Consider the following 26,391-nt stretch of genomic DNA (forward strand, 5'->3'; position numbering starts at 1 on the left):
TACATGCCGATCATTGAGTGTTGATTTGAAATGTTTGTTTTGAAGGAAAGGAAAGTTGGAGGTTGAAGAGATGTGGAATGCATTGGAAGAGATGTCAACATTCACTCTGTATTCTTGTACAAGAATGAGTATCAAGAAACTAGTGAGTTTATAAAACAATCATGTCCAGTAAGATTGGTACCAACCAAACATGACTGTTTATCATGTATTCCAACTTATTCAATATCTCATTTTACACGAACACAGTTGTAAAAAATATAATGCTTTAATTATAGAAACCAATCACGTTTGAATGTTTTTCAAAAACATGTTGGCGTAGACAATCCAGTATTGTGTATCCATCACCAATACAAACTCGACACTTGAAACAAAAATGAAATATGGTTTAGCCTAGCAAAACAGAGCAGGCTTCGATTCAAAACGTGCAAATTTTCAATCCAAAAATAATATATATGAAACAAACAGGAAACTTGGGATCTGGCCAAAAAGTAGTGTTACTCTTGGATAGTCTTAAAATACTCGCCAGAAATTAAAGCGTATAGCAATACAGCAGCAAACAGCATCCATCCCATAACTGCCATGACAAAAGCGGTACTGAAACGCTTGATTAGAGGTGTAGCATGTACTGCCTCGCATTCAGTGGTTGTATTGGAGATGGCAGTATAACGAGTTGGTAATGTGCAAGATGTAGGAATCAACGGATCTGATTCAGAATAAACACGAGTTGTTGGAGACAAAGGCAGTGGTTTGGTAAAAAGCAATTCTGTGGATTTAGAGGACTGATCAGACTGATTGTGATGAATCGAGTGTGAATCACTGGAGCTAGCAGGTTGTTTGGCATGAATATTCAGAGTTTCATTAGAGTTTACATGGGTGATTGAAGAAGCAGTAACACTGTGTTCCATCTGATCTATAGGAATAGCGAGCGAGTCAGGGTTATGAGGTATACCTCGATTGTTTGATTCAATCGAGTCATGAGTAGAAGATTCTTTAGATAGAATGAGGGGTTGTTGAAGATCGGGAGTAGATGTGTGAGTGATATTCAATTGCATGCGCTCGATTTCCAAATGACTGTCCTTGAGGGCAGATATGGGAATAAACTCCAAAAAGGCTTGCATGACTTCAGGACGATCAGCAAACATGGCGCCAACATCTTCCACCACCTACAGAAACATAGTTGAGTAGACTGACACATGGCATGTATACAAACAAAGAAATGTATACCTTGGACAGCGGTAGAGACATTTCAAAGCTTTCTTGTAGATAAGCAACAAACTTGGTGTATACCGTTGGAGAATGAGCGTAAGCGGTTCGAACAATATTTAAAAAATCCAAAGATCGAGCCATGACGACGGTCGACTCGGAATGGTTTGCAGGTAAAGAGGCCGTCGTCACGCTACGAGAAGAGCCAGCCATTCCACCAGCAGCAGGACTTCTGGCAGTGCTGGCAACGGTCGATTGGCTCTTGAGGGATTTCACACTTCGCTTTCTGCGAGATGGACGGGAAAAATCTTGCCGAGGAACGGCTGTGACAGAGGGAGTAACAATGCTGTCAACAGACAGATTGATATCTTGAAGGCTGGAACTGCTTTCAGTTGACGAGTTGAGTTGCTGATGATCAGTGGGTAGAAAAGCAGAAAACCCATGCATTAATTGTGGATGGTTCTGAAAAAGCACCGAGATGCTCTCTGACATGGCATTCGATGAAATGCTAGCAATACAATATTCAGAAACAGTCAGCATCAATCCAACTGTTGGTTGTCATGGAATAGAACCATGTACAGCCTGTTGTTCGTTCATCACCAACACCTACCGTTTGCCTTTAAACATCTTTAGTAGAACAAGAAACTCTTGAAACTGTGGAGGACTAAGACATGCCTTGACTTGGTCCAGAAAGTCCAACGCTTTATTCAGTCCAGTCTGCAGCGTTTCGGGATGACCATTTGTGCTGTTGATGAGTTGACCCTCCGCATTAGGAGTAGCTGCAGTATTCATGGCTTTTCTGCAAAGTGTTTGGTAATTCGTCGAAAGAAGGCAAAATTCAATTTGGTTTCAGGGTATTCAACCCATAAAATTATACTTTAAAAGATTGCATTATAGAATTATTGCCAATTCATGTGCAGTCTATTCTTGAATATCACACACAATTCGGTCAGTTCTTGCAATGTCCTGTTTCAGCAGATTGCCAAATCGTTCTTTTGGATTCTTTCGGTTGCTCGATCTTGGATACGTTCTAAATGCATTCTCATCACCCATACCAATCATTCGTTTAATTCCATTCTCAATCCTAGCAATGTCATCGACACAAAGACCTTGTCCAGCTGCTCCAAATAACGACAGTAATGATCGTGCTGTTAGAAATCGATGCAGATCCATTTGATCCTTATCAGCAACGCTTCGCATCATCAATGGAGTGATATGCACATACTGCGATTGTATCTTTTTCTGATGCTGTTCAAGTAGGTACTGATCGTCTGATCCAGCATGATATGTAGTCACTGTGTCCTTTTTCTCGATAGATGGTGTTTGGGTGGTAGAATGGAGTTCTTGATATGTATGTATACCTTGCTGTAGCCCACTGGGACGAACATGCATACCCAACGAGTGACAGACACTTTTCTCTTGATTCAAAAGATAAAACTCGACTTCTACCGGTTTGGTTAACATGTTGTCATGGTTGGCTTTGTTGTCTTCAATCCTTCCAACAATCGAGTTGACGGTTTGTAATGAGGTTTGGTTAATGGCCTGTTTGCGTGGAACTGAGCCAAAAAAGTCTGGATGAACCGTACGGACAAATGGAATGAGATATTTTCTGACAATCGCTATGACCTGGACAGTTGGTTGAATCGATGCCATGGATTCATGAATTGTATTTCAACAAAATAAAATATTTAAAGCTTCAGCCACGTGATGTGTTCTAAACTAATTGCATAGTACATCTTCATTTGTATAAACTATTACAGGCTCAAAGTTGACCAACGTTATGATCAAGGCATAAATACCGACTAAATATTGTTTGGTTTTGATCTCGATCGCCATCAATCAACTCTCCAATAGATGAGCATACTGAAACAACTCCTAAAAGGGACTCGACATCAAACTCGTCATTTCCACCACGATCAGTGTCTTCAAAGTCAAATCGATAGGATCGCATAGATGGACAGCTGACAGTAGAGTCACTGCTTAGTCGAACCTCGTCCGTTCTCAAGCCCAACGTATTTTCAGAGCACGCAGTGCTACTTCGAACTCGTGTGATAGTTGAATGGGTAAAGTAGTCTTGTTCGGTCTCTTGCTGAAGCAACTTTTGTTCAAATAAAGGTGATGATGGGTACAATGACGTACCTGCAGATCTTGATAAACTACCATATATATCTGAAGACGAGCGTGATTGTGGCAAGGAGGCGTGTAAAGATGCTGATAGAAGATTAAAATCGAGCGCATCTACACCACTATCGGAATACCTAGTTGGATCAAAATCGCTACTAACAGATCGTGGTCGATTCAAACTGCCAAAGGGTGACCTTCCACCTTCTTTGATCGACCCTGCATCACTTCCAGGTATCACATCGGCATAAAACAACGACGTATTGGATGATTGGTTTTTACAGATCTTGGCCGCATGTACAACTGGATCAAACATTTCTTGAAACGCTGCTTTCGTCATGTCTGTATATGAACTAGTGGGTACTCCTCCACTACCACCTCCAACTTGGCTTCGTTTCCACCATGATTTTAATCTACTTTTACCTCCGTCATTTCCATTACCCGTCATGGCTGTTGAAACTGAACTGGGTCCTCGGACTGATCCAAATCGACTAAGCGACATATGGACCGATGATTTTGCTCGCTTGAATTTGCTCAAATGTGGGTTGGCAAGACTCATTTCAGTAAGCTGCTTCGAGTCCATTGTGTTGGTTGTTAATGTGCGACGGGTAGTGGGTCTCATAGAAAAGAATTCATCCACTACCCATTGTTTGGGCAAATACACTGACATGCGTTCAACAGGGTGGACCATGGTTGGAGACTCTAATGTAGGACGTTCAGTTATCTGTGTTGTAGGCGTAATCTCGGGTGAATTGGTACAAGTATCAATAGACGGCTTTAACTCAGATTCAACAGTAGCAGGTTGAAGAATGGGTGAAATCGCCAGTACATTAGGAGATTGCTGACATTCGTCAACACGCGCATTAGACACTGTCGAGGTTATCCTATTGCTTGTGTGTACCAAGGCATCAGAATCATGCACATCTCTATCGGCTTGTGCAGTGGTTTCCAGTGAAACATGTGCTACTTTACAAGATGCATCAGATGTCTGCGTTGGTAGGACCGACTTTACTGCATTTTTATCTACATTTATATCAAATGAAATGGATTTACGGTGAATTGCATTGTATCGTCTGGCTTTGGAAAGCAATATACGTGTATTGATTGCTCGCTGATCCATTTCATCTTGTGAATTCCAATTTGTCGGTATCAGTGGTCCAGCACTACGCCATGGTCGACGCAATAGCTCATAATCCACCGCAATCCACTGTACACCCTGATCAGGTGGATCAATGCCCTTGTATGCAGCCGTTTCCAAATCATACTGGACATTTTTGCGCAAAAACGAATTAATGAGAGATGTGCCCATTGATGTGACACCAAGTGTTCGTGCTGAAAAAAGTTTACGCCATTGCTCGCGTGGTACAGATGAGATGGACGTAGAACTGGTGGATATAGAATCTCGAGTTGATGTTGAATGTAAAGGTGACAGTGCTGTATTTGAAGCTATGCCTGACGCATTAAATGGCAATACAGTAGAGGACTGTATGTGAGATTGTGGTGGGGTAGAAACGGGTTCAAGATAATTATTACCACCCAATGAGCCTATTGTAGATATTCTACGAGCAGAACCAGAATAAGCAGTAGCACCAGATTGAAGGGAGTTTTGGACACCAGATGGTAATGCTGATACTAAACTAGAGGAGCTAGAACGACCATTATAGCCATCAACAAGAAATGGGACACTCATTGATATAGGTCGTGTAATTAGAGAAGATGAGCCAACCGATGACTTGCGAGAAAGTAGTGCGTTTTTGGCTCGTTGAACCCATTTGTTGCTCATTTTTTCAGATTCATCGCCTTGAACAGCTGAGGAAAATAATGGGGATGCATTGGTGACTGTGATGGGTGATAGCGTAGGAGATACTACAATGGATTGCTTTCCAGAGAGTTCTGAAGCATACGAAGCTCTGCGGACTGCCGAGTGGTTAATCCTTGTGCAAAAATCAGGATTTGGAGATTCAGATAAGGGATCGCTCCACTGACTGAATTGAGAATCAACGGAAGCACGAAAAGTACTTGCAATCGGACTATCAAAAGAATCTGCAGTGTCAGAATCCGTAGAGCACATCAAATGGTTGTGTAGCGGACTGGTGTTGCCTGGATAAAAGGTGCTATCTGACAATGTACATCCATCAGGTTTTGGAGAGATTGGGTCAGAAATAACAGGTGTAGAATGCTTTCTACTGCTCTTTCTATTTGAGCTTAGTTTATATTGAGATAATGAATGATTAGAATGCAAAACACTATCATGCAAAAGAGGTGCAGATCCAGCTGCACCTCCGTTGCCAGAGTGTGAATTTGCCATACTACCACCCGATAAACCATCATTCATTTGAGAAACAGTCGAATCTATATTTCCAAACAAACTCAATGGACTCAATGGACTATGATTACCCAGCATTTTAGAATAGCCAACATGACTGTGTGAAACTGGAGAATGAAACTGAAGGTGCGAATCAGATGTTACTGATGCGGCTGAATCAATCAATGCATTCTTCATGAGATATGGATGCAGCGGAGGTCCTTCTGGTCTTTGCTTGGATCGCAATGATGATGTACGAGATGGAACCATAGAATTAACTGCCAGATGAGCCTGTGTATGAGAAAGTGCTAATGCAGATGGACGCGTAACCGGAGTCTCATTACTTTTATCAGTAGGCAAATTGCTATGTACAGAAGCAGTTGAAGAAAGTATATGTCTAGGAGCGATAGCAGTAGTAACAGCAGTGAATGTCAATGCATGCGATTCATGTTGACGAGTTGCAGTACACGGACTAGAGTGTAGTGTAGATGGAGTATTTTGAAAGTATGGTTTTGAATCGACACAAGACATTGGGATATCAGTGTCAACAGTAGATTCGGGCAGTGGCTGAGCGTCAGCACTTGGAGTTGCGTTGATGCAATCGATGATGCGACTACCACTATTGGAAAACAACTGCTCAAGATTACCATTATTATCATCATTTTGATAATCGCCATCAACGAGTGCACCGTCAGTGACGTGACTGATGGTGGACATATCATCGGCACTATGAGAAAAAAGAGAGATCCAGTCATTCTGATCCAGTAATGAGCTATACGATAGTCTTGGTGGATCAGTGGGAGTATTCAATATTGAGGGACTTGCTGCGGAAGCAGTAGCAGATTTCAAGTGTGGAGCAGTTGGATGGAATTCGGAAGTGTCCAAGACTGCATCAGGAGGAGATGGAGGAGCAGTAGTCGAGATTAGAGCCAAAGGACTACGACGATCGGGTAACGAAGTCTTGAGTGAGCGCAGACTTTGGGTGTGATTTAGTGAGCGAGACCCTAACAAATTCTGAATAGATTCGTTGTGGATTGGAGCGAGTGATTCTGCAGTAGCAGCCAAGAGAGGAATGGGCGGTAGATTCTTGTGTGGATTGGCAAAAGCCAAAGTTGTTGAATTGTCGGCCAGGACAATCGTTGTTGCGCAAGAATCGACACTTGTGGAAGCCTTGGTGTCCAGCACTTTGGTATCCGTTCTTGCATTGACAGCAGTCAATGTACGCTTTGATGATGAGTCCAGACAAGTCAACTGCTTTAGCAACTGACGGTCGATCCATTCATTCTCAAGGTCACAGTCTCTTCTAGCTGCTGACACTAGTCGCTGTATAGCTCGAGTTTTTACGGTTACAGTCGATACTCCATCGAGTCTGTCTGGTATAAATGGTTCAGTTACATCACTGATGATAGAGTCCTGATCAGAATCATAGTTTTGCTCAATATCATGGTTCTGGCCAACAGGGGCTGGATTGGTGACAGTGGGCCGTCTTGGAGTCAATGATGCCAGCATTGACAGTCTAAATGACATTTTGGCTGTCATACTCGCAGCGGCTGTGGATGCGACATTGGATACAACGCCAGAAGTACTAACCATAGGAGAAACGATCGTAGTGATAGCAGTACTACCAGTATTTTCAAACACTGGTTCTTGGACCCTATTGTGGATTGAATTGTCCATGAAGCTTGTATGGGCTGTATTTGTATTGATAGTGGCTGATATTGATGAATTGACAGTTGTGGTTGTAGTAGACGATGCTAGGAAAGCCGGATGTCTGTGCGGCGTAATCGGATGTCCAGTTCGAAACATTACCACTTTGAATAATATCAATGGATTGTAGCAGTTGATTGCAATGACAGTCTGTAATGTTAGACTGCGTCAATCCAACTGCAATGTTTGAATTATCCCAACTCGTGCTATTTAAAAATCGAATAGAACCAGCGGGTATAGTGAACAAATAAGACTTGTCTGAAGATGATCCTGTTACAGAATCTTGTAGCAGTTGGATGGTTTGAATATTTACAAGCCGGATTCACGTAAAATGAAACACTTGTATTTGTCTTGTAGTGACTTTGCTTCGGAATAAACAATGAATATTCTTTATTTTTCTATCACAAATTGACTGCTTAAGTAGACTGCATTCATCATATTAAACTAGTTTTCAACTAAAAATTTCTTTTTCAACCGTGCCTTTCTCCAGTTTGGGTATAGCTGTGCACTGCACGATCATCAAGCCTGAAACAAGATTCATTCGTTACACTCCACATGTTTGGTTCGACTGTTTCAAAAAAAACCCTGAACAAAACTCATACCCAAAAAACATACATTTACACTTTAGTTTGATATAGCAATGATTACACTCTTAGGAATACAGTTGTTTATTTCAGACAATAAGTTTGTATGAGAAGTTGTAGATTGAGCAAGTGTGTAATGTAACAGTAATTTTAGAGTTGTACAAAAACAAGACCAATGAAACAAGAAATATTATTCAGTAAATTGAAAGTCATTTTATTACGTAATCTAGCACACTTATTTAGGGTTTTATTTTACGTGAATTTAGCAATAAGATTCTTATCGAGTGTTTTGATTGATTTGAATTGGAAATTGGATCAAGGCTGATTAGATGCCAGACTCCAATACTACTGCTGGTTGCACTTGGACATCAATTGCTACCAAACCTACTGGAATATTTCAGACTCTGATGCAGGTTTCAAAAGGATTGGGACTGAATATTGGAAATCATGATGTGAATACAGACAATCCATCATCACCAATTATACTCGAATCAACTTCTAGCACTTCCACTCCTTCCACTCCCTCCAGTCCACCACAGGGCACTGCATTGACTTCATGGGCTCGTCAAGCCTTGCCAAACTTTATTACAAACAACTCTAATTTTATGAGTGCAGTCAAGGGTGTCATCAGTAAAAGAAGAAGCAATAGCGATGCATCTAGTAAAAGAAGCAGCATCGTTAGCGATACTTCCAGTGAAAGAAACAGCACTAGTAGCGATGCATGCAGTCAAAGGAGTAGATGCAGTCTCAATAGTCATTTCTGTAATAGTCAGCATTGTCCAGCACATTACTCTACTATAACTCAACAAACTACTTCAACTATCGCTACCAATACACATCCACTTACAAGTTCAAGCTTCTCGGGAAATACTCCTGGTGCGTATCCAGCTGGTATTGATGGTGATGTGTTGACCCGTACTTCAACACCATCTACCAACTCTCAAGCAGCAGTTCCTGCCACTGCAATCACAGAACCATTTCAGATTGCAGAAATAGAACTACATAATGCTGCCCAACAGTTGGCGGATATCGAATTAGATGTTAAATTAGCTGAACATCGACTCGCTTTTGAAAGTGCTAAAGATAATCCTGGAACTGCATTATTGGAGGTCGTTGAAGCGTTGGATCAAGCAACAGTCAGTCGATCATTAGCACAAGAAGTGGTTCGTGAAGCCATTGAACAGCTGAAACTTCTCAAAGACAGACATGCGGTATCCACCATCTCGAGTGCACCAGTTTCCATTAATCATGCAGTTGCACCCGTAACTCCCATCAGCATAGCACACACATCCAACGAATTTCATCATCCTCATCAGCCTCATCCACATTCAAACATTCATCCTAGTCTGTATCCAGGTCATCATTCTCCCGATCATCCACCACACCATCATCCACATCATCGTCCACACCATCGTCCACATCATCCACCACATCATCATCCACCACACCATCATCCACCACACCACCATCCACCACACCACCATCCACCGCATCATCGTCCACATCATCATCCACAGCCGCTACAACAACAGCTTGCTAGACGAGTCTCTAATCATACTAATCACACTTTGCCTACTAAACCAATCCATAAACCCGCATCTGTTAATAGTGCACCGAGCGCGTTGAATGCTTATCTCACTCACGAAAATCATCGTAAGCATGCAAAAAGTCGTGAGCGACACCATGATGAAAAATATCATGAGGACGATGGGTGGTTAAGACAGAGAAAGGATGTTGGTCACTTTGTGGGTCATGGTAGTACTTCTGTGAATGCCAAACCAGATGTGGCTGACAGTTTTGAAACTACCAATTCTGTTGGATTGCAGCAAGCTCGTGTACTCTCTAATCAATCTGCTACTCAACATTCTGAACAATCTGAACAATCTTCTTCAGTCACCACCAACCAACAACCTTTACCCACAATGAATCAATCTTCCAATAACCTTGCCTTTATTGCTATACCTGCTATTCCAGAGCCGTCTGCTCCGCCATCCATCCACAAAAACCTTCCAGTTCCTCCTACACCTCCTCCTGTACCAGCACTTCATGTGGAATCTACTTCTTCGACTAGTCCTTCAACGTCATGGAATCTATCTTTGGATCAATTTTCTTACGGTGAAAAACTCTCGAAAATGAGTCCCACTCAAATAGCTGCAGCTGGACTACGAATTGCGCGTGCACTTGGAATGAAACTGCCTGGATTGCCTACCGACGAGGCAATGACATATCTGCAAAGTATAACCGATTCCATGACAAGCACCACAACTACTTCATTGGCATCACCGCCAGTACAGTCGAAACATTCATTGCCTCAGCCATTATCCATATCAATGCCAGTTGATTCGTGCGTTACTCCAATCTCCAACTCTTCTTCATATACATTCTCTGAATTGACAAATCTCTTTTTTTTGGAAAGCTCTGGGCCAAAAGTACACTCTGCATCTTCAAAAGATACTTTAAACTCTGGAGATATTGTCGTGTCAGATGCAGCAACTTTGCAAACACTTGAATCTGTAAAATCCAGTTCAGACACATTGCTCCGTAATCCATCCAATCAAGAGTCTGATTTACATCATATCCCTGAATGTAGTACAGTTAAAGAACTCATAGATCAAACAGACACTATTCAAGTTGAAAAAATCGTTAAACCTACTGTTGAAAAACTTGAAGAATCTGATTTAAAGTCTTTTTCATCAGTAAAATCAAACTCTCCTGTTTTACCCATCGACTCTTCCGTACAGATCAATCTATACCAGTCAATTCCTGGGGAAAACTGTGTTGATCGGGTATCTGAATCTAGTTCACTACAGTCTTATGGTTCAAACTCCTCTTTAAAAGCGTCATCGCAAGATACAACAGATTGTGCAGTGTCGAGTTTGGATACAGACAGTCCTGTTCATGTTGCATCTCAATTGACTTGCAAAGAACTTATTGCTATCAATGTGGAGTCTCGGATAGGAATCGTTTCGGATAACAAGTCAAAAGCAATAATCAAGCACACTCATAATACTGAGGCTGTTCATCAAGCTGATCAAAATGACACCAATTTGATCGATTCAACCATGATTTCTACAGATATAGCTGGATATCAGATTTCTTTAGACAGGCTTGCTGAAAAAACAAACGTGGGTGTTTTTCAAGACTTTTTGGAAAATGTGCCAAGCAGCATCACTTGCACTATCCCTACTATTTGTACCACTGACATTGATGCGCAGTATATCAATTCTACATCTGAAGCATGCAAAGACTCTGTCCAGTTGGATACAAGCACGATACTGGAAAATCAAGCAAACCGTGACTCTATCCATTCTCCTTTGTCTACTAGTTTTACAATGCCGAGTTTAAAGCCGATACCTGTAGATTCAACAGAAAAATCATTGACCTTTTCCGTCCTACACGACGACCAAACTATCAATAATGAATCTGATGTACATGCAATAGTGCCAAAGAAGTCAGCTGCAGAGTTTGAAAAAAATACATTTGATCAATCTACACATGGTAATCCTACTATTCCAATTTCAGCAACATCTAGTTCTTCCAGTTTAGTGGGTTCTCAAAAACTAACATTGACCAGTCAAATCTTAGGCAAGTGGATTGTTTAATTGTGATTATAATGGCATGTGTTATTGTTTTATTGGCACTAATACGATTGAATTTTAATATAGGCTACGGAAGCCATGGCACAATTGTATACAAGGGGTATTTTGAAGGACGAGAAGTTGCCATCAAGCGACTTTTGTTGGACTTTTTTCAAGTAGCCGATCATGAAGTCAAAATTTTACAAGAAACAGACCGTCACCCCAATGTGATTCGGTACTACATACAAGAACAATGCGATGGGTTTTTATACATTGCATTAGAGTTGTGTCCTGCATCGCTGTTTGATATCATAGAAAAACCAGCTGCTCCTGCACTGGCAGCTATTCGAGAACAGTTGGCGGTGAAGGATGTGCTTTATCAGATCATGGATGGTATACAACATTTGCACTTGATGCGAATTGTTCATCGTGATCTTAAACCGCAGAATATTTTGATTGGCGGGCCAAAAAACAAAAAGGATTTGAAGCCGCGTATTCTGATTTCGGATTTCGGATTAGGAAAGCGGCTGGCAGACGATCAATCATCATTTCACAATACAGCTGGGTTTGGAGGTGGAACAGTGGGTTGGAGAGCACCCGAGTGTTTGCTTGAAATTTCTCGATACGTACCACCCACTCATGGTGATGGCGATAACGAAACCAGCCATTCCTCTTTTGGAGACAAGAGTCTGGATGGATCGACTGATGTTGCAAGTGTTTCTACCGTCTCTCAAATACGTATTACTCGCTCAGTTGACATTTTTGCCTGTGGATGTATCTACTACTATGTGCTCACAGGAGGAAAACATCCTTTTGGAGAAAAGTTTTTACGGGAAGTCAATGTTCTTCGTGGCAACTACCGGTTGGATGGTTTAGATACGATCAACGATGGAGTGTTGGCTAAAGATCTGATTAAACGTATGATTGGAAAAGATCCGCGGAAACGACCCGAGGCACATGAAGTCATGCGACATCCGTATTTTTGGACTCCATCGGAGCGTCTATTATTCCTTCAAGACATATCTGACCGCCTAGAAGTTGAAAAACGAGATCCCATATCACCTTTACTCAAGTTCTTTGAACGTGGTGGGGCAAAAGTGACGGGTGGTGACTGGACCACCAAACTTGACAAGATTGTACATGAGAGTCTTGTTCAGCACCGTACGTACGATGGTGCAAGCGTACAAGATCTGTTACGCGCAATTAGAAACAAAAAGCATCACTATCAAGACCTGTCAGCGCCTGTTCGAAAGCTTGTTGGTGTACTGCCTGGACCTTTTTGGTCGTATTTTGAATCCCGACTTCCTCATCTATTATTACATTGTTATTCTTGCGTAGGGGCCAGCAAGATTTTGAAAAAGTCGTCCACACTCAAAGTGTATTTCGAACCTTTACTGCTGGTCTAAATCTGCAAAAGCTCCTACTGCATTTGCCTATTATTATGTTTGTACATGAAAGCCTAAGCTTCATCCTGTCACATTATCTATTATTTTGGCACTTTTCTGACGTATATAAAACCTGATTGTTTTTACTGTCGTATTGGCGTAAAATAAAACATTTTTCTGTAATTATCTTGGATCGATTGTTTTGGTTCAGAGTAAACAATGGTTGGATATCCTTGTACTTTTCTATTAAAATTGATTGCATAGTTTCTTTTTTCTGGAATTGCTCAATCAACAAAGTTATGCTTTACTCGAATCATTTTTGCAGGACTCGAGAATGGATAATATAAAGCAGTGTAGTTGCAACCCTCGCGCTGTTTGTTGAATGGTGGTAAACCTTGTCTGATCAAACAGTTGTTTAGAATAAGATGCGTGCTTGGGAATGTTGCATGACATTGTTTAGGAAAGTCTTGAAATATTACATTCTTGACAGATTCCTTGATCGGTCTGCAAATACACCGACCATTGTACAAGGCACACAATCAAACTTTGTCAAATTATCCTTCACATTTTATACGATCGACATGTTTGATACCAGATTCATATATTACAATCCAAATATCGAATTTGTTGGAATATTCTTTGTCAGTTCGTCACTCACAAGTGTTGGTTTTGTAATAATACTGTTTTCAAAATCATTGACAACTGACAATCAAGTTCCATTTCATACTATGAACAGAATGTGTTACTTGGAGACTGTCAGTTGTCAAAGTTTCCAGAATTATTTGTGCTAATACTGTTTTGTACTTTGGGTTTGTCCAAGATTTGTTTCAGATCAATCTCGGACTCATGGTACATGATTTGTCATGTTGAATCGTGTGGATGCGTTATGGACTGCAACCGACGTATACTGTGCAATGACTGATCAATGTGTATGCAACCACACACTTGATGGTATTGTGCATTATAGTTGTTTGACAATGGATGGATGCTGGATGAGTAGGTTCTATGCAACCCATCTGAATCGACCTACTTGAACCATCACTCGATGTAACTGACAACAATGTGTATACATGACAATTTGATGAGTCGAGTTTATGCTGGTAGCGTATTGGCAATATCCAACATAACTCTGGCGTCATCACCGAAACCACCAAACAGGAACTATCCAACAAACTTGTAGCACCAACACTCTGCCTATACGACACGACTTGATTGTATGAGATCATTTTGTTTCATTTCGTGTATCAATACCAAGTTTAAATAAAATTCAAAAAATATGATGGATGCTGTGTTCATTTAAGCAAACAGTTGAATAGAAAACCGTAACAAATATTCAACTATTTCAAAACCCTGACTGTAGGATAAACGCAAATATTGCATTTTACATAAATGTGACTGTAAATCAATCGTTAGGCATCCATACTTTAAAGTATTCCAACCATTGTTTCAAAATGTTTTATACTGAGATTTCAATTAGTCAAGTTTATCAAAATCAAGACATGATGAATCAACCATTCCATTATCAAATAAGCTAGTTCTTTTTTAAAATTAAATCTCAAATTGTGTCTTGGCAGGATTGATATGAGTTGCTTAGCACACATGCATTTTGTAACCGATCTGATCAAACTCGATATTTCTTCCCGCGTCCTTTGTCACCAGTTGTAGGAGTAGCATGATATAATCCCCGCTCGATCGCTCGAATGAGATTGAACAAAATATTTTGCTCAAGATTATCAACAGGGCCCTGATATCCTGGATGACTTGATCCACCTTGAGTAAGAACCGTTTGTTTTTGAACATGATGTTGAATGATTGCAAGTCGTTTAGGACTAATACTGGTGTGTTGAATGATGTTGACAAGAAACGCTTGCTCAAAGTAAAAGGCATCATACATGAGTTGTACAACATACTGAATAATATCTTGCTTTTCTTTTGGGAGTGTGTTGAGAATCTGGCGTATTGGTTTTATTTTTCCAGTATACCATATCGTTTCTGTTTACTCGATCGACAATATCTGAATATCAGCTTTTGAAATCATACACGGTTACACACCGCTGTTTAAAACTTACTGGGAAGTTTATCTAGTTTCATTAGGATGTTTTGGGGAATCAGTCCTCCAGGAAGTTGTAATGTATAGGCTCCAAGAAACTCCATGAGTCCTTCAAATGAACACTTTAAATTTACATCTGGACTGTTTTGTAATCAGTTGTACAATCAATATATTAGTTTTGAATTTACAGCACCATATTCAATTAAAACTATTAAAATGGGTCATAAAATCGATCTTTCTGGGCACTTGCATGGTAAAATTGAAAGGATCCGCTGTAAATCGATCAATAATACGGTGAATTTGTAAATCTGTCATGCGCTTATTATAAGCATAACAGGAATCGCTGTAGACTCTAATAGAAATCAACGCACTTGTTTGAGCCTTGGCTTCTGCCTCATTTAAACGTAAGTTATAAATCCAATTGGAAACATTGTCTGGATTTTTGTATCAGTATGTTTGATAGAAAGCTGACTCACCAGATTGATACAAAGCATCTCTGATAATTTTCAATTGTCTAGGAATACATAGATTGGCCGGCTGGATGGTGGTCGAAACTTTAATCCGACAAAACTTTGAAAACACGTCAGTGTCAAGAACGGAAACTATTCAAATGTAAAATGGTGTCGTATCGGCTATTAGAGATATCCAAATGTTTCAAATGGCGCTACCATTTTCAGTGATTATACAATGTATGCACGAATTCTTTATCAGTAGGTCTGGAAATGATAAATAGTGGATGGCTAGCATCAAACACTATCGTATCGTTTTGATAGTATTATCATGATAGGCGCGCCAATTCAAAATAGAATTATGCTTTCAAATCAACGAAAGTTCAGCCAGAAAATGCAAATTTAAAAATCCTACCGAATTTAGTAGTGTGTGTTACAAGAAGTTTTTCAGCTGCTGGTGAAATGCACAAGGGAAGCGGCTTTATCAAAACAGCTGATGCACTACATTTCGCTGCAATAAGAGACGTCATTTATATGTACCCGGGTACAAACCAATGGGTTGTCTGAGTTGGAATAGAAACAAAATAATTGAGATTTACAATCGTGTTTTCAAACTTTAGCTGAAACCGAATCTCGCCAGTCGATTGTCATGTATAGCACAGGTCAATAAAACTTTATTTTTGAACAACACCATAAAGCTTCATAAGAATGCTTTGAACATCATCCATAAACTTTTGGCTGCATCGAACAGATCTGTTTGTATGATTGTCGTAAAGCCATAGCCGTTCTGACCATGAAAATTTGGCAACTGAAAGCAAGAAGCATGCATTCGAGCCTTCGTGTGCAGCAATACTAATACAGATGCTATGTAAATGAAATCATAGTCAGTAATGATTGAAAATTTAAATAGATTGACAACTAAACTCACCTAAATTCAGCATACGTGATGGTTACACTCTGTCCAACTTTTTCAAATCCCAACAGTGCACCACATCCAAATATTGAGCACGCCTCTTTGGTAATCATATTAATAACATAGTTTGAGAGCATTACTTGGATGAATATTAAAACGTCTCCTATTGTGCTATGTTGATATGTCATGTTGGAATGGCGAGAAAAACACTCAAACATGCCATTTGAGCATAGCCTGACGCTTCCAACACTCTGATCAAGTACTATCACTGTCCAAGTTGGTAGACTATAGCGTTGTGGGGTATGTAACAAGGGTTTAAGGGTATTTGTGGCATGCATAGTCTCGACTCGTGCGTATAATCTATGTTTCAATGGCTGTATAGCATTATGAAGCTCCAACTCTAATAGATCTTGTAGTCGACCCAAAATAAATCCCGAGATAGCCGACTGAAAAACACCAGTGCTACAAATATGACCATAAGCATTCCATTGATTGTCCTATATTTTGATACAGATTGTCAAAAATACCTTTCAGATCCATAAAAGTTGTGTTGTGATCGCAGTGCTAATCGGACTCTCAAGGCCAAAAGCCTACTCGAAAAATCAGCCGTCTTTCCTAAATTAATCTAATTGTTTGGAATATAAACATGATTTGTATATCAGATCAACCAAATCATAGTCTTTTGACTAAACGCTCAACATACTTGATATATTTTTGACAATGATGCATATATGGCGTTTTGACGATCAAGCTGCAGCATAAAAGCATGTGTAGTCAATCGGGCTTGTCTTCCAATTCCATTTTCCATGGATAGTTCTTTAGTTAGCTAAAAAATCAAGCAACAAAAATGTTAAAAACATTTCATAATAGCAGTGAGACTGATTAATATTAATTACAGCATTATAGTAGTTACTTGCCTGTTGAAACAGCTCTGTCTCAAACACAGCAAGTCTGCTGCTAGCCAGATCCATAGAGAACATGTCGTTTGAATGTTCAATAGTGCCTGCATTTGCCATGGATCGAGATTATAATGGTCTGTTAGGACATATGTTTACAACTCCCATGTAAAAAAACCAAAAAGCCAATTTAAAATACCTTGAAGAGCATATGGAATATACGATGGTCCCATGGAAGCTGTATCTAAACACGATACCTCACCAAACTTTATATCCAAAAGCATAGCCGATTGATGAACTGGCACAATCATCATTCCTTCATTGCTGTCAACTGCTGTCGTTTTAGTTTTTTTTGGAACTCGCAAAACATCTGCTTCTGCAATTCCAGTAAATCTAGATCCGGCTGCCACGTTAATAAAACAAAAGTTTGAGTCAGGCAATCAGTATCAAATTATAGACACGCCGAGTAGTTGGCAAACTCTGTTGCCACCATAATGAAAACCACCTTTTCTAAAACCATAGTCTACATATAAAATAGCTGCTACTAAATCCCCCAACCTAGGTTGAAGAGGCCAGTTATGGTGTCTTAGAGCCAATGCGTGTTGTCCATAAAACCGCTGCTCTTGCTCAACCAGTTCACTAAGCTGCTGTGCACGTCGAGATAGAGCATTGGATGCATCTCGAAGACACTATTTGATAGATTAGCGAAATTAGCAATGCTTGATTCTTTGACCAAGATTTAAAGCCACTGTGAGCAATCTAACAAAGCTCACCATTGCTTTTGAAGACAGTAAATACTGCAAATCTCGAATACGACTCATTGGTGCAGCAGAAGGCTTTCGACCAATATTGGAGATACGCAGTTGATTTTCAACTGCTGATGGATTCTCTGGCTGCCGTTGTCGTGCAGCAATCAGTCGAAGTGTTACATCTAGTGCCAATTGCACTTCCTCTCGAGCATAACTAGATATTTGCTCATGGAAATAGACAGTAGCAACTGAATTCATCAGAACTGAACATAAGCATTTGTGAAGATCTAAAATAGATGGAATTGCTGCTTACAAGATCCGATCTTTGACCTGCTCTAGAATAGGTTGTGTATTGGCTGAATTCGGAACGGATGAGCCTGAAATATCCTCGTTTGCATGACTCTGAACTTTTGCATTTGAACGAGATGCAGCAGAAATGGTTTCTGCCACTACTATGGCTGCATTCCGCAAAAACAAATCCTGTGCATTTCTAATGGACAACTTGTATTAGAATTAGAACAGTACTTGTAAAAATCAAATATAATCAAACCTAATTGGTTGTCCAGAAACATCAGCGTTGGCCAACTCTTCTTCATCCAGATAAGGGTTTTCTGTGGTTGCAGTGGATTCTAACGAGATCTGCATTGGAATCTCAATTGTTGGTTTACTTGGAAACTATTCAATAAATCGTCTTTAATCCATTTGATCGAATACGATCAGTTGGCTCATTTGGTGGCTTAGTTTCGTATTAGCCAAATCATACTGATCGTCAACCATAAAACATTGAAGCTCATTGAAAAGATAAAGTTTATTTTACTTCTTTTTGCGTCTTACTTGTCCCTTTCCTTTGTCCTTTCCAGATTTGCCTTTGTTATCAGCCATCTGTTTCTCCAATTCTTCCTGTTCCAATAGTTCTTGTTCAATACGGATACGCTCCTCTTCTATTTCTTCTGAAAGGTTAGATGTTGTAGCATTCTCTTTGTTTTCAGAATTGCGATTCTTGTAAGTCTTGCTGTCGGATTTCTCAGTTTCTCGAACGTTGCTGCTAGAAAACTGCTCAGAATATTTCTTTTCCTCCATCTCCTCCTCCATTCTGGCTGATGCCTCTTGTTTCGCAAGTTCCTGAATCTGTTTTTGAGCAATATTCGAGACTTCTTGGAAAATGGTTTTACCCCATCCCGGACGATACATTTCAGAGTCCTCAATCACCTACCATCCAAACAGCAGTGTTAAATGATGACGACCAAAACAGCTTGAACACACCCAATAACCATGATCAAGATGCAATCCAAATTGAAATCATAGTTTGCGTACCTGTTGAAGTTCATCTTCCAGTTCTTGTTCGGCGCGAACAATCTTATCCAGTAAATCTTCACCAACAATGCCCTCCCGAACCATCTGTTGGAGTGGAGGTTTTTCTTCCCGAATTCTCAACACTCGTTTTACATCTTCGACAGCACGCTTGACCAATGCCTGTGTCATGGCCATCTTTCCAGATTCGGTTTCAGGAGAAAACTGCTCTGCTAGTTCCTCATACTCGTATTTGGCAAGATGGATCGGAAAATAAGACGATGCTAGTTGAATAGACGAAAATCATCACAGCAGATACCCAATACAAGGCATAGTGTAAGTATTAATAAAGAATGACAGACCCAACTCGTTTAAACGAGAAAAACAGTATTTTATATCTGGCAGCACAAGAATAAATCAAATCGTTTAAATACAAGGTCTTCTATCATGAGTATCTTGGTCGTCTTGATCCAATCCATGGATTAAATGACGAATTGATCAAATCTATATTTCCGGCTCCTTTGAATCACAGGCAGCATTGCATTCAGCAGTGTGAATACATATAGATGGATAGGATTGAATTTAAACCATCAGACCATAATCTGCTGATATACAGAGTGAATAGCAAGGGATAATAGCCCAAAAATAGACGGATATGAAGCGTACAATGATCATGGATATACTGGCGACTTTTGTTGTATCTGGCAAACAGTGAAAACAAAATAGCCAAACTGGATACATATATCAAAGGTAGCCAAAGGGACGAAGCAGCCATGGCGAATTGAGTAGCAATGGGAAATAGCTGCAAGTGTCGTTGGGCTTTGCACAATAGTAGGCATCAACATTGTCTGATGGAAACACAAAAGTGAAACAAATTTCACGTGACTTGTACATCTATCACCACTCTGTTTATTCTTGAGTATAGAATCAGATCGAGCTATACAAGTAGTTGGTTAATATCTCAAACCAATTCATAGGTTGAATTCACGCTAGACTCTCGTCAAAAGTAGCATATTGACACGTTGGCTAAATTTCCGACTTGAAATCTTTACCAATTCCATCTAAATCTGACTGCTGCAAACACACTTGGCTACCATGTCAAGCCCAATCAAAGCAGATATATCTAGTATCAAGGATGCTGTTAGTTATGAAAAATTTAAAGTAAGACATGAATGATTTAAATCAGTTTCAAACATCATGACGCTGGTTTGCATTGGTATAGGATACGACTGCATTTATAAATACTAATATCTACTGCATTGAATATATACAGGAAAAGTTTTCTGCGCTAGAGTTTGTGGATAATCTTACCTCTTCAATGATGGCTGCTTCTAAACGCAGCACTTCGCCAGTCAAAGGTAAAATCGTACATTAGCTAGACTCATTGTAACTACCCAATGAAATCACGTATTGGGTATGTCACAGGCGCTGAATATAGTGTAATTAAACTATATACATATAAGCTATTGTATTCGACCCAAAACCATTTATTCGGGCATTTGACATGGCCAGTGATGAACTCTTACGTCTCAAAAAGCGTGTTCAAGCTAAAATTGATGACCAAGAGGATCAAGCAGCTGCCTCGGAATCACAACGACAACGGAAACTAAAGTCATTTGGAGATACTTTTGACGTGAGCTGTTTTAAAATCCGTCTTGATTCATGATAGAATCGACTATTGTGTAATCCAACTAACCACATCAAAAATTTAAATAGGATGTGCATCGTGCATTTGAATCTTTGGATTCAAGATTAAGCGAGGTTGGAAATACTGCAATTCGAATTGGTATGTAATGCATTGGCGTGTGTTTATTAAAGTGGCTCAAGGGTGATGGTTGGCATCCAAGAATGGTACAAAGATTGACAAACTTGCGCAAAACTATAGGTGAACAGCTTGAAACCATTGACAAGCAAAAGACTCGTGCAGCCGAGGCCAAGGATCTCATCCAATATTTTCTCGAGTTCAACAAAGGCATATTTACTCGTCTTGACACGCTCCGACAAAGCGAACCTGATGGAGGCTACAAGGTATGATGAGTATCCAATATTTTAAATAGATGACGCAATGTTCAGTCAACTCACCACAATTATATAAACAATATGGGCTTGAATCAGGCTGCTATTATTGCACGACGGTTGAATACCATTGCAAAAGAAGTGGATATTGCCGATACTGAAGCTGTAAGTCTAATGCTTATATATACTTTGGGTGGCTTTGCTTTTTATACTGATCTTGATCTTGAAATTTAATACACAATTTGGACTCTAGGCACGAGCAAACATTGAAAAATACTGCGAAAATCTTGAAAAAAGCTTGCTTGTAGAGTTTGATCAAGCTTACTCTCAAGGGGATGGATCTACCATGAACGTATGCATTGCTATTTTTTGTTTGGAATCAAATATATAATTCAATACATTGACTAACCTAACGTGGAGCAGAAAATCGCATGTACTCTTCTTGATTTCAATGGTGGTAGCTCGTGTGTGCAGACATATGTCAACCAACATGCGTTTTTCATCAATCTACTTAAAATTGCTGAAATGGATCAAGAATCAACCACAAACATCAAGTACGTTTTTGGTAGCTTCAACCTGAATGCTCCGCACTATCAAACTCTTGTATTGATACATTCATTTTATTTTTAGAGAAGATTTTTCCGAGGTTGACCCTGCATTGATTCGACTGTACGAGGAAATTACTGTTGCAATTCATAACGAATGGAAGGTTATTTTTGTTGTGTTTCCCAATGCTGCATCTGTCATTCAAGTTTTTGTGCAGCGTATTTTTGCTCAATCGGTAAATATTGATAAAATGCTAGTTGGTTTCTACCCAGTTTGCGTAGCTTATTAGCTTTTCAATGTCATAGATTCAAAATTATTTGGAAGGGCTACTTGAGCGTGCCAGAAATGATAGTCCAGTATCGTTTCTGCAGGCATTGGCACACTCGCATGCTGCCACAGCCAAATTGGTTACCGATTTGCATCGATTTGATGAAAAAGTCATTTCAAAAGCTCTTGGATCACCAGCATTATCAAGTCTGTTAAACAGATCTTTTGAAGATCTGTTTGTTCCATATCTCGAAAATAGTCGATACATTGATATGGAGCTGACATGGCTTTCAGAAAAACTGCAAAACAATCTGGGAGCTCTCCAATCAAGCTTGGTAAGTAAATCGTTGCTGTAGAACGACTACGAATATCAAATTATTTTTAATCACAATCAACCGCTTGATTTTGCTTTGAATACCTTGTAGTTTATCAAGACAAAAACAATGTTTCATCATCGCAAGGCATTATCACGATCACAGCAATCATCGCCAACAAAGGAAACAGCAACTCCCTTGACTTCAAATGCAGTCATGTCGTCCATCATGTTAACTGTTGCAAACACCATGAGCACCGTGTCTGCAATGAGTAGTGAGTTGGGCACCCAGCTTTCTGGATCTCCTTTGGGACAAAATTTTCCTGCTACTCCGTCCGCGGATGGATGCTGGGTTCCGACTGTAAAGGATGCAACCAAATGTTTTTCTGTATATATGCAAAGTGTGCATCGTAGCAAGGAGCTGGCACAAATGACTGATTTGTAAGCCATTGACAGCCCCATCCCATATGTCAATGTAATCAACACAATCTAACTTTGTATGAAATGATTGCCTAATATATAGATCACTTTGTCTAAGCTTACTGTTTAAACTGTTGGTCAAGGAACTTGGAGCTTCATCCATATTGGTTGGACTTGATGTGTATGTATTTTACTATTCGAGTTGATAGATGTTAAATTAGACTAATTTGGCGTGTTTTGATGTGTGTAGTGAGCTTGAGGCGCTGCATGCTATCGATCATAAATCCGAACCCGAGTTTGGGCAGCTTAAAGTGATTAAAACAGTAACAAAAATACTACAAATATTTCAACACCATTTCCAAGCACAACTTGTAAGTTTGATGTTTGTCTCGAAAGCATTCAATAATTGACACTATTGATTCATCACATCTGCAATCAGATTCCCATGTTAGCCAGCTCTCCAACTCTGCAGCGTGAAATGATGATTTTTAAAAATGAATTTTTCTCGGCGATTGAAGAAAAGTTGAATGCTATAATGCAGCGAAAGATTGCTGGTAAGTGTATTATTGGCCAAACGCACACTACATATTTACAGTCAATTTAAATATTTTATGATAAATTGTCAGTGGTGGCATCTTGGATGGAAGTTTTGTTTGCTCGACAAAAAAAGAGTGATTTCAAGCCACGAGATGATATTGTTGCTGTAAATACATTATCTACATTGGCAAGTCTCGATGATCTGTTTGATGAGTATTTGAGCATCAGAACGGTGTATTAAACGTTTGAATATATGCTGTTTGATGTTAGGTGTGCAATCAAGTAGTCGATTTTATCCAGCGTGTTCGAGACGAAGCTCATGTCTCGCTTGATGGAGAAAATTTAGAGTCATACCTCACAGAAGTGGGTACACTGCTCCATTGGTAAGTGTATCAGATCAACATGTTTATGAATACCGATTGATTTGAAATTGGTAGTAACACAGTGATCTTGTTGCACGTTAGTCTTTTGCTGGATCATTTCAAGAAATTTCCGGTTAGCTATGCAGGAGGGCTTGTTTTGACAAAGTAATATATTTCAATGCACTGTTGTATATCATGATGATTTATTTACAGAAACGAAACTTGTGTTGATAGGGACGTGAGCAAGTACCATGAAGTCATCATGACATTTAAAATCACGCTACTGGATGAGCGGTTTGACATGATCAAGGAATTGGGGAACATGTTTATAGTCAAGCCAGAGAATTTAAAATCGGTAATCAATGAAGGTTATCTTGGAAGAATTGAGATGCAGTTACTTCATCCGTACCTTTCACTTCGAGCCGACTGGGCCAAATTATCCAAAATTGAACACGAACTGTTTGAGATGAACGAGATTCACGCATGAAGTCGAGATTTGACAGCATTTGATACTGAAATGACTGAAATGACTGGATTGAGAATGATGCCATCTATCAGTAAAACACCAATAAATAATCGAATATTTTACGTTCTGCAATAGTAAAATAGTATTTAACATTCAACTTTACATTCCATCTGATGTTATGCCGTTTTCGTTGTTTGGCACGACACCAGCCAGCCTCGTTGAAATTTCTTTCACTTGAACGACAAGCGATTCGAATGGTTTCAATGACCCCAAATGAGAAGTAAGATTGTCGAGATATTATTATGACTGTATATCCATCCATTGTATAATGCATGACTGATTCACCCTTCAACTGTATACAAAGGTTTGAGTTGATTACTCGCAACTTGCAGGAGCATCTTGGCGGTGATAAGATCAAGGAGGTTTTGGCCACTAGAGATCTCAAAGTGTATTGGGGAACTGCACCTACTGGTAAACCTCATATTGGCTATTTTGTGCCCATGACCAAAGTTGCCGACTTTCTCAAGGCTGGATGTGAAGTAAGAGCATGAATGGCTTATCATGAGTGATCGCAGTGAATTTGACAAATGCATTCATGAGCCAAGTATGAACCAGTTGTATTAACTAGTGTTGATCATGTTGTGGTGCTCTTTAGGTCACTATCTTGTTTGCAGACATGCATGCGTTTCTTGACAATCAAAAGGCTCCGTGGGATTTATTGAAACTACGCACCAGCTACTATGAAGCAACAATCAAATCCATGTTGACTTCTATTGGTGTTCCCATCGAAAAACTCAAATTTGTAGTGGGCACATCCTATCAGCTCAGCAAGGAGTATTCGCTGGATGTATACCGACTTTTGTCCATGACTACTGAGCACGCTGCCAAAAAGGCTGGTGCAGAAGTTGTCAAGCAAGTCGAATCCCCTTTGCTATCGGGTCTTGTTTACCCTTTGTTGCAAGCACTTGATGAAGAGTATCTAGGTGTCGATGCTCAGTTTGGCGGTGTGGATCAGCGCAAAATCTTTACGTTTGCTGAAAAGTTTTTACCACAATTAGGGTATGCCAAGAGAGCACATCTCATGAACGTCATGGTTGGTGGTCTCAGTGGATCCAAGATGAGTTCATCTGATCCCGATTCAAAGGTGGATTTGCTTGACGAGCCTGATTCCGTTGTTGCCAAGCTGAAAAAGGCATTTTGTGAAGAAGGAAATGTGGATGATAATCCTATTCTAGCATTTATCAAAGCCGTCGTGTTTCCTGTCAACTCTCTTACAAATCCATCTTATACCTTTACAATTGAGCGACCTGAAAAATATGGTGGAAATGCCGAATACAGCACTTATACTCATCTTGAGGAGGCTTTCCGTGAAAAATTGGTTCATCCTGGAGATCTCAAATCTGCTGCTGCCAAGGCCATCAACTCTCTTTTGGAACCCATTCGTGCCAACTTCCACAACAGTCCCGAACTGAAACAAATGGCTATTGATGCCTATCCTACTCCAAAAGCCAAGGTCGAGGCCGAGATTTCTCGTGTTGGTGAGAAACGATTGTGCTGCTAGTTCAGATTTCCTTGGACTGTCATGCTAATGGATGTTTTTGATGTATAGATATTCGTGTTGGAAAGGTGATTGAAGTAACAGCTCATCCCGAACGTGACGTGAGTACTGCTTTTAACTAGTTTAAAATCTTGCAAATTTGTTATTTACTTTTTGTCATTAGAATCTTTATGTTGAAAAAATTGATTTGGGAGAAGCAACGGGACCTCGTACTATTGTCAGCGGACTGGCAAAATATCTCACCAAGGAAGAATTTACTGGACGCCTTGTTCTTGTTGTGGCCAATCTCAAGGCATCTAAATTTGCAGGTGTTTTATCTGAAGGCATGGTTCTTGCTGCTTCAAATGCGGACAAGTCTGTTGTAGAGCTTCTTGAACCAAACGAGGATAGCAAAATTGGGGAGCAAGTTACGTTTGACGGATTTACCTTTTCTCCCGATCAGACACTCAATCCCAAGCATAAGGTGTTTGAAAAGTGCGCAGTGGATTTCTTGACAACTGAGGAATGTGTTGCTACTTACAAAAACATACCATTCAAGACAAGTCAAGGCCAAGTGACCGTGCATTCTCTTCGCAAGGCCACGATTAGTTAAGCTTGGGACGAATCTGATCTGCAATAAATACGATTTCTTTTATATTCAAATCCAGTCGACTGTGTTTAGCATTTAAAAAATGTC

The 26,391-nt window shown here is 39.9% G+C and overlaps 8 protein-coding genes across 8 annotated transcripts; 3 read left to right on the plus strand and 5 right to left on the minus strand.

Annotated features, from left to right (window-relative positions):
- Positions 1 to 250: 250 nt before the first annotated feature.
- On the minus strand, positions 251 to 2,002 carry BATDEDRAFT_37462 (uncharacterized protein). The gene is made up of 3 exons (XM_006682177.1): positions 1,814 to 2,002; positions 1,225 to 1,711; positions 251 to 1,163 (listed from the first exon to the last, which is right to left on the minus strand). The coding sequence occupies exons 1-3, from the start codon at positions 1,993 to 1,995 to the stop codon at positions 495 to 497; spliced, it is 1,338 nt and encodes a 445-aa protein (XP_006682240.1). The 5' UTR covers positions 1,996 to 2,002; the 3' UTR covers positions 251 to 494.
- A 122-nt stretch (positions 2,003 to 2,124) lies between these two features.
- Positions 2,125 to 2,856, minus strand: BATDEDRAFT_92013 (uncharacterized protein; the record flags this gene model as incomplete). Its single annotated transcript, XM_006682235.1, has 1 exon — positions 2,125 to 2,856. The coding sequence occupies one exon, from the start codon at positions 2,854 to 2,856 to the stop codon at positions 2,125 to 2,127; it is 732 nt and encodes a 243-aa protein (XP_006682298.1).
- A 109-nt stretch (positions 2,857 to 2,965) lies between these two features.
- Positions 2,966 to 7,435, minus strand: BATDEDRAFT_27822 (uncharacterized protein; the record flags this gene model as incomplete). The annotated part of the gene is made up of 1 exon (XM_006682110.1): positions 2,966 to 7,435. The coding sequence occupies one exon, from the start codon at positions 7,433 to 7,435 to the stop codon at positions 2,966 to 2,968; it is 4,470 nt and encodes a 1,489-aa protein (XP_006682173.1).
- Positions 7,436 to 11,911: 4,476 nt separating this feature from the next.
- BATDEDRAFT_14363 (uncharacterized protein) lies at positions 11,912 to 12,904 on the plus strand (the record flags this gene model as incomplete). The annotated part of the gene is made up of 2 exons (XM_006682076.1): positions 11,912 to 12,099; positions 12,214 to 12,904. The coding sequence occupies 2 exons, from the start codon at positions 11,912 to 11,914 to the stop codon at positions 12,902 to 12,904; spliced, it is 879 nt and encodes a 292-aa protein (XP_006682139.1).
- A 1,600-nt stretch (positions 12,905 to 14,504) lies between these two features.
- BATDEDRAFT_92011 (uncharacterized protein) lies at positions 14,505 to 15,037 on the minus strand (the record flags this gene model as incomplete). The annotated part of the gene is made up of 2 exons (XM_006682236.1): positions 14,505 to 14,875; positions 14,953 to 15,037. 2 exons carry the CDS (start codon positions 15,035 to 15,037, stop codon positions 14,505 to 14,507), a joined length of 456 nt encoding a protein of 151 aa, XP_006682299.1.
- A 995-nt stretch (positions 15,038 to 16,032) lies between these two features.
- BATDEDRAFT_91893 (uncharacterized protein) lies at positions 16,033 to 19,428 on the minus strand (the record flags this gene model as incomplete). The annotated part of the gene is made up of 12 exons (XM_006682237.1): positions 16,033 to 16,246; positions 16,311 to 16,757; positions 16,823 to 16,920; positions 16,999 to 17,121; positions 17,192 to 17,298; positions 17,391 to 17,594; positions 17,697 to 17,880; positions 17,965 to 18,154; positions 18,254 to 18,430; positions 18,491 to 18,615; positions 18,775 to 19,149; positions 19,255 to 19,428. 12 exons carry the CDS (start codon positions 19,426 to 19,428, stop codon positions 16,057 to 16,059), a joined length of 2,394 nt encoding a protein of 797 aa, XP_006682300.1. The 3' UTR covers positions 16,033 to 16,056.
- Positions 19,429 to 20,325: 897 nt separating this feature from the next.
- On the plus strand, positions 20,326 to 24,178 carry BATDEDRAFT_91894 (exocyst subunit SEC10; the record flags this gene model as incomplete). Its single annotated transcript, XM_006682196.1, has 18 exons — positions 20,326 to 20,391; positions 20,504 to 20,588; positions 20,694 to 20,863; positions 20,947 to 21,016; positions 21,116 to 21,258; positions 21,346 to 21,411; positions 21,500 to 21,598; positions 21,670 to 21,800; positions 21,877 to 22,027; positions 22,098 to 22,394; positions 22,485 to 22,813; positions 22,896 to 22,973; positions 23,043 to 23,163; positions 23,232 to 23,346; positions 23,419 to 23,495; positions 23,600 to 23,712; positions 23,794 to 23,856; positions 23,926 to 24,178. 18 exons carry the CDS (start codon positions 20,326 to 20,328, stop codon positions 24,176 to 24,178), a joined length of 2,427 nt encoding a protein of 808 aa, XP_006682259.1.
- Positions 24,179 to 24,418: 240 nt separating this feature from the next.
- BATDEDRAFT_20842 (tyrosine--tRNA ligase TYS1) lies at positions 24,419 to 26,354 on the plus strand (the record flags this gene model as incomplete). Its single annotated transcript, XM_006682085.1, has 5 exons — positions 24,419 to 24,437; positions 24,522 to 24,696; positions 24,813 to 25,695; positions 25,767 to 25,816; positions 25,879 to 26,354. 5 exons carry the CDS (start codon positions 24,421 to 24,423, stop codon positions 26,305 to 26,307), a joined length of 1,554 nt encoding a protein of 517 aa, XP_006682148.1. The 3' UTR covers positions 26,308 to 26,354.
- Positions 26,355 to 26,391: the final 37 nt, after the last annotated feature.

This window comes from Batrachochytrium dendrobatidis, assembly GCF_000203795.2.
Source record: "Batrachochytrium dendrobatidis JAM81 unplaced genomic scaffold BATDEscaffold_15, whole genome shotgun sequence".
Classification (NCBI taxonomy): domain Eukaryota; kingdom Fungi; phylum Chytridiomycota; class Chytridiomycetes; order Rhizophydiales; genus Batrachochytrium; species Batrachochytrium dendrobatidis.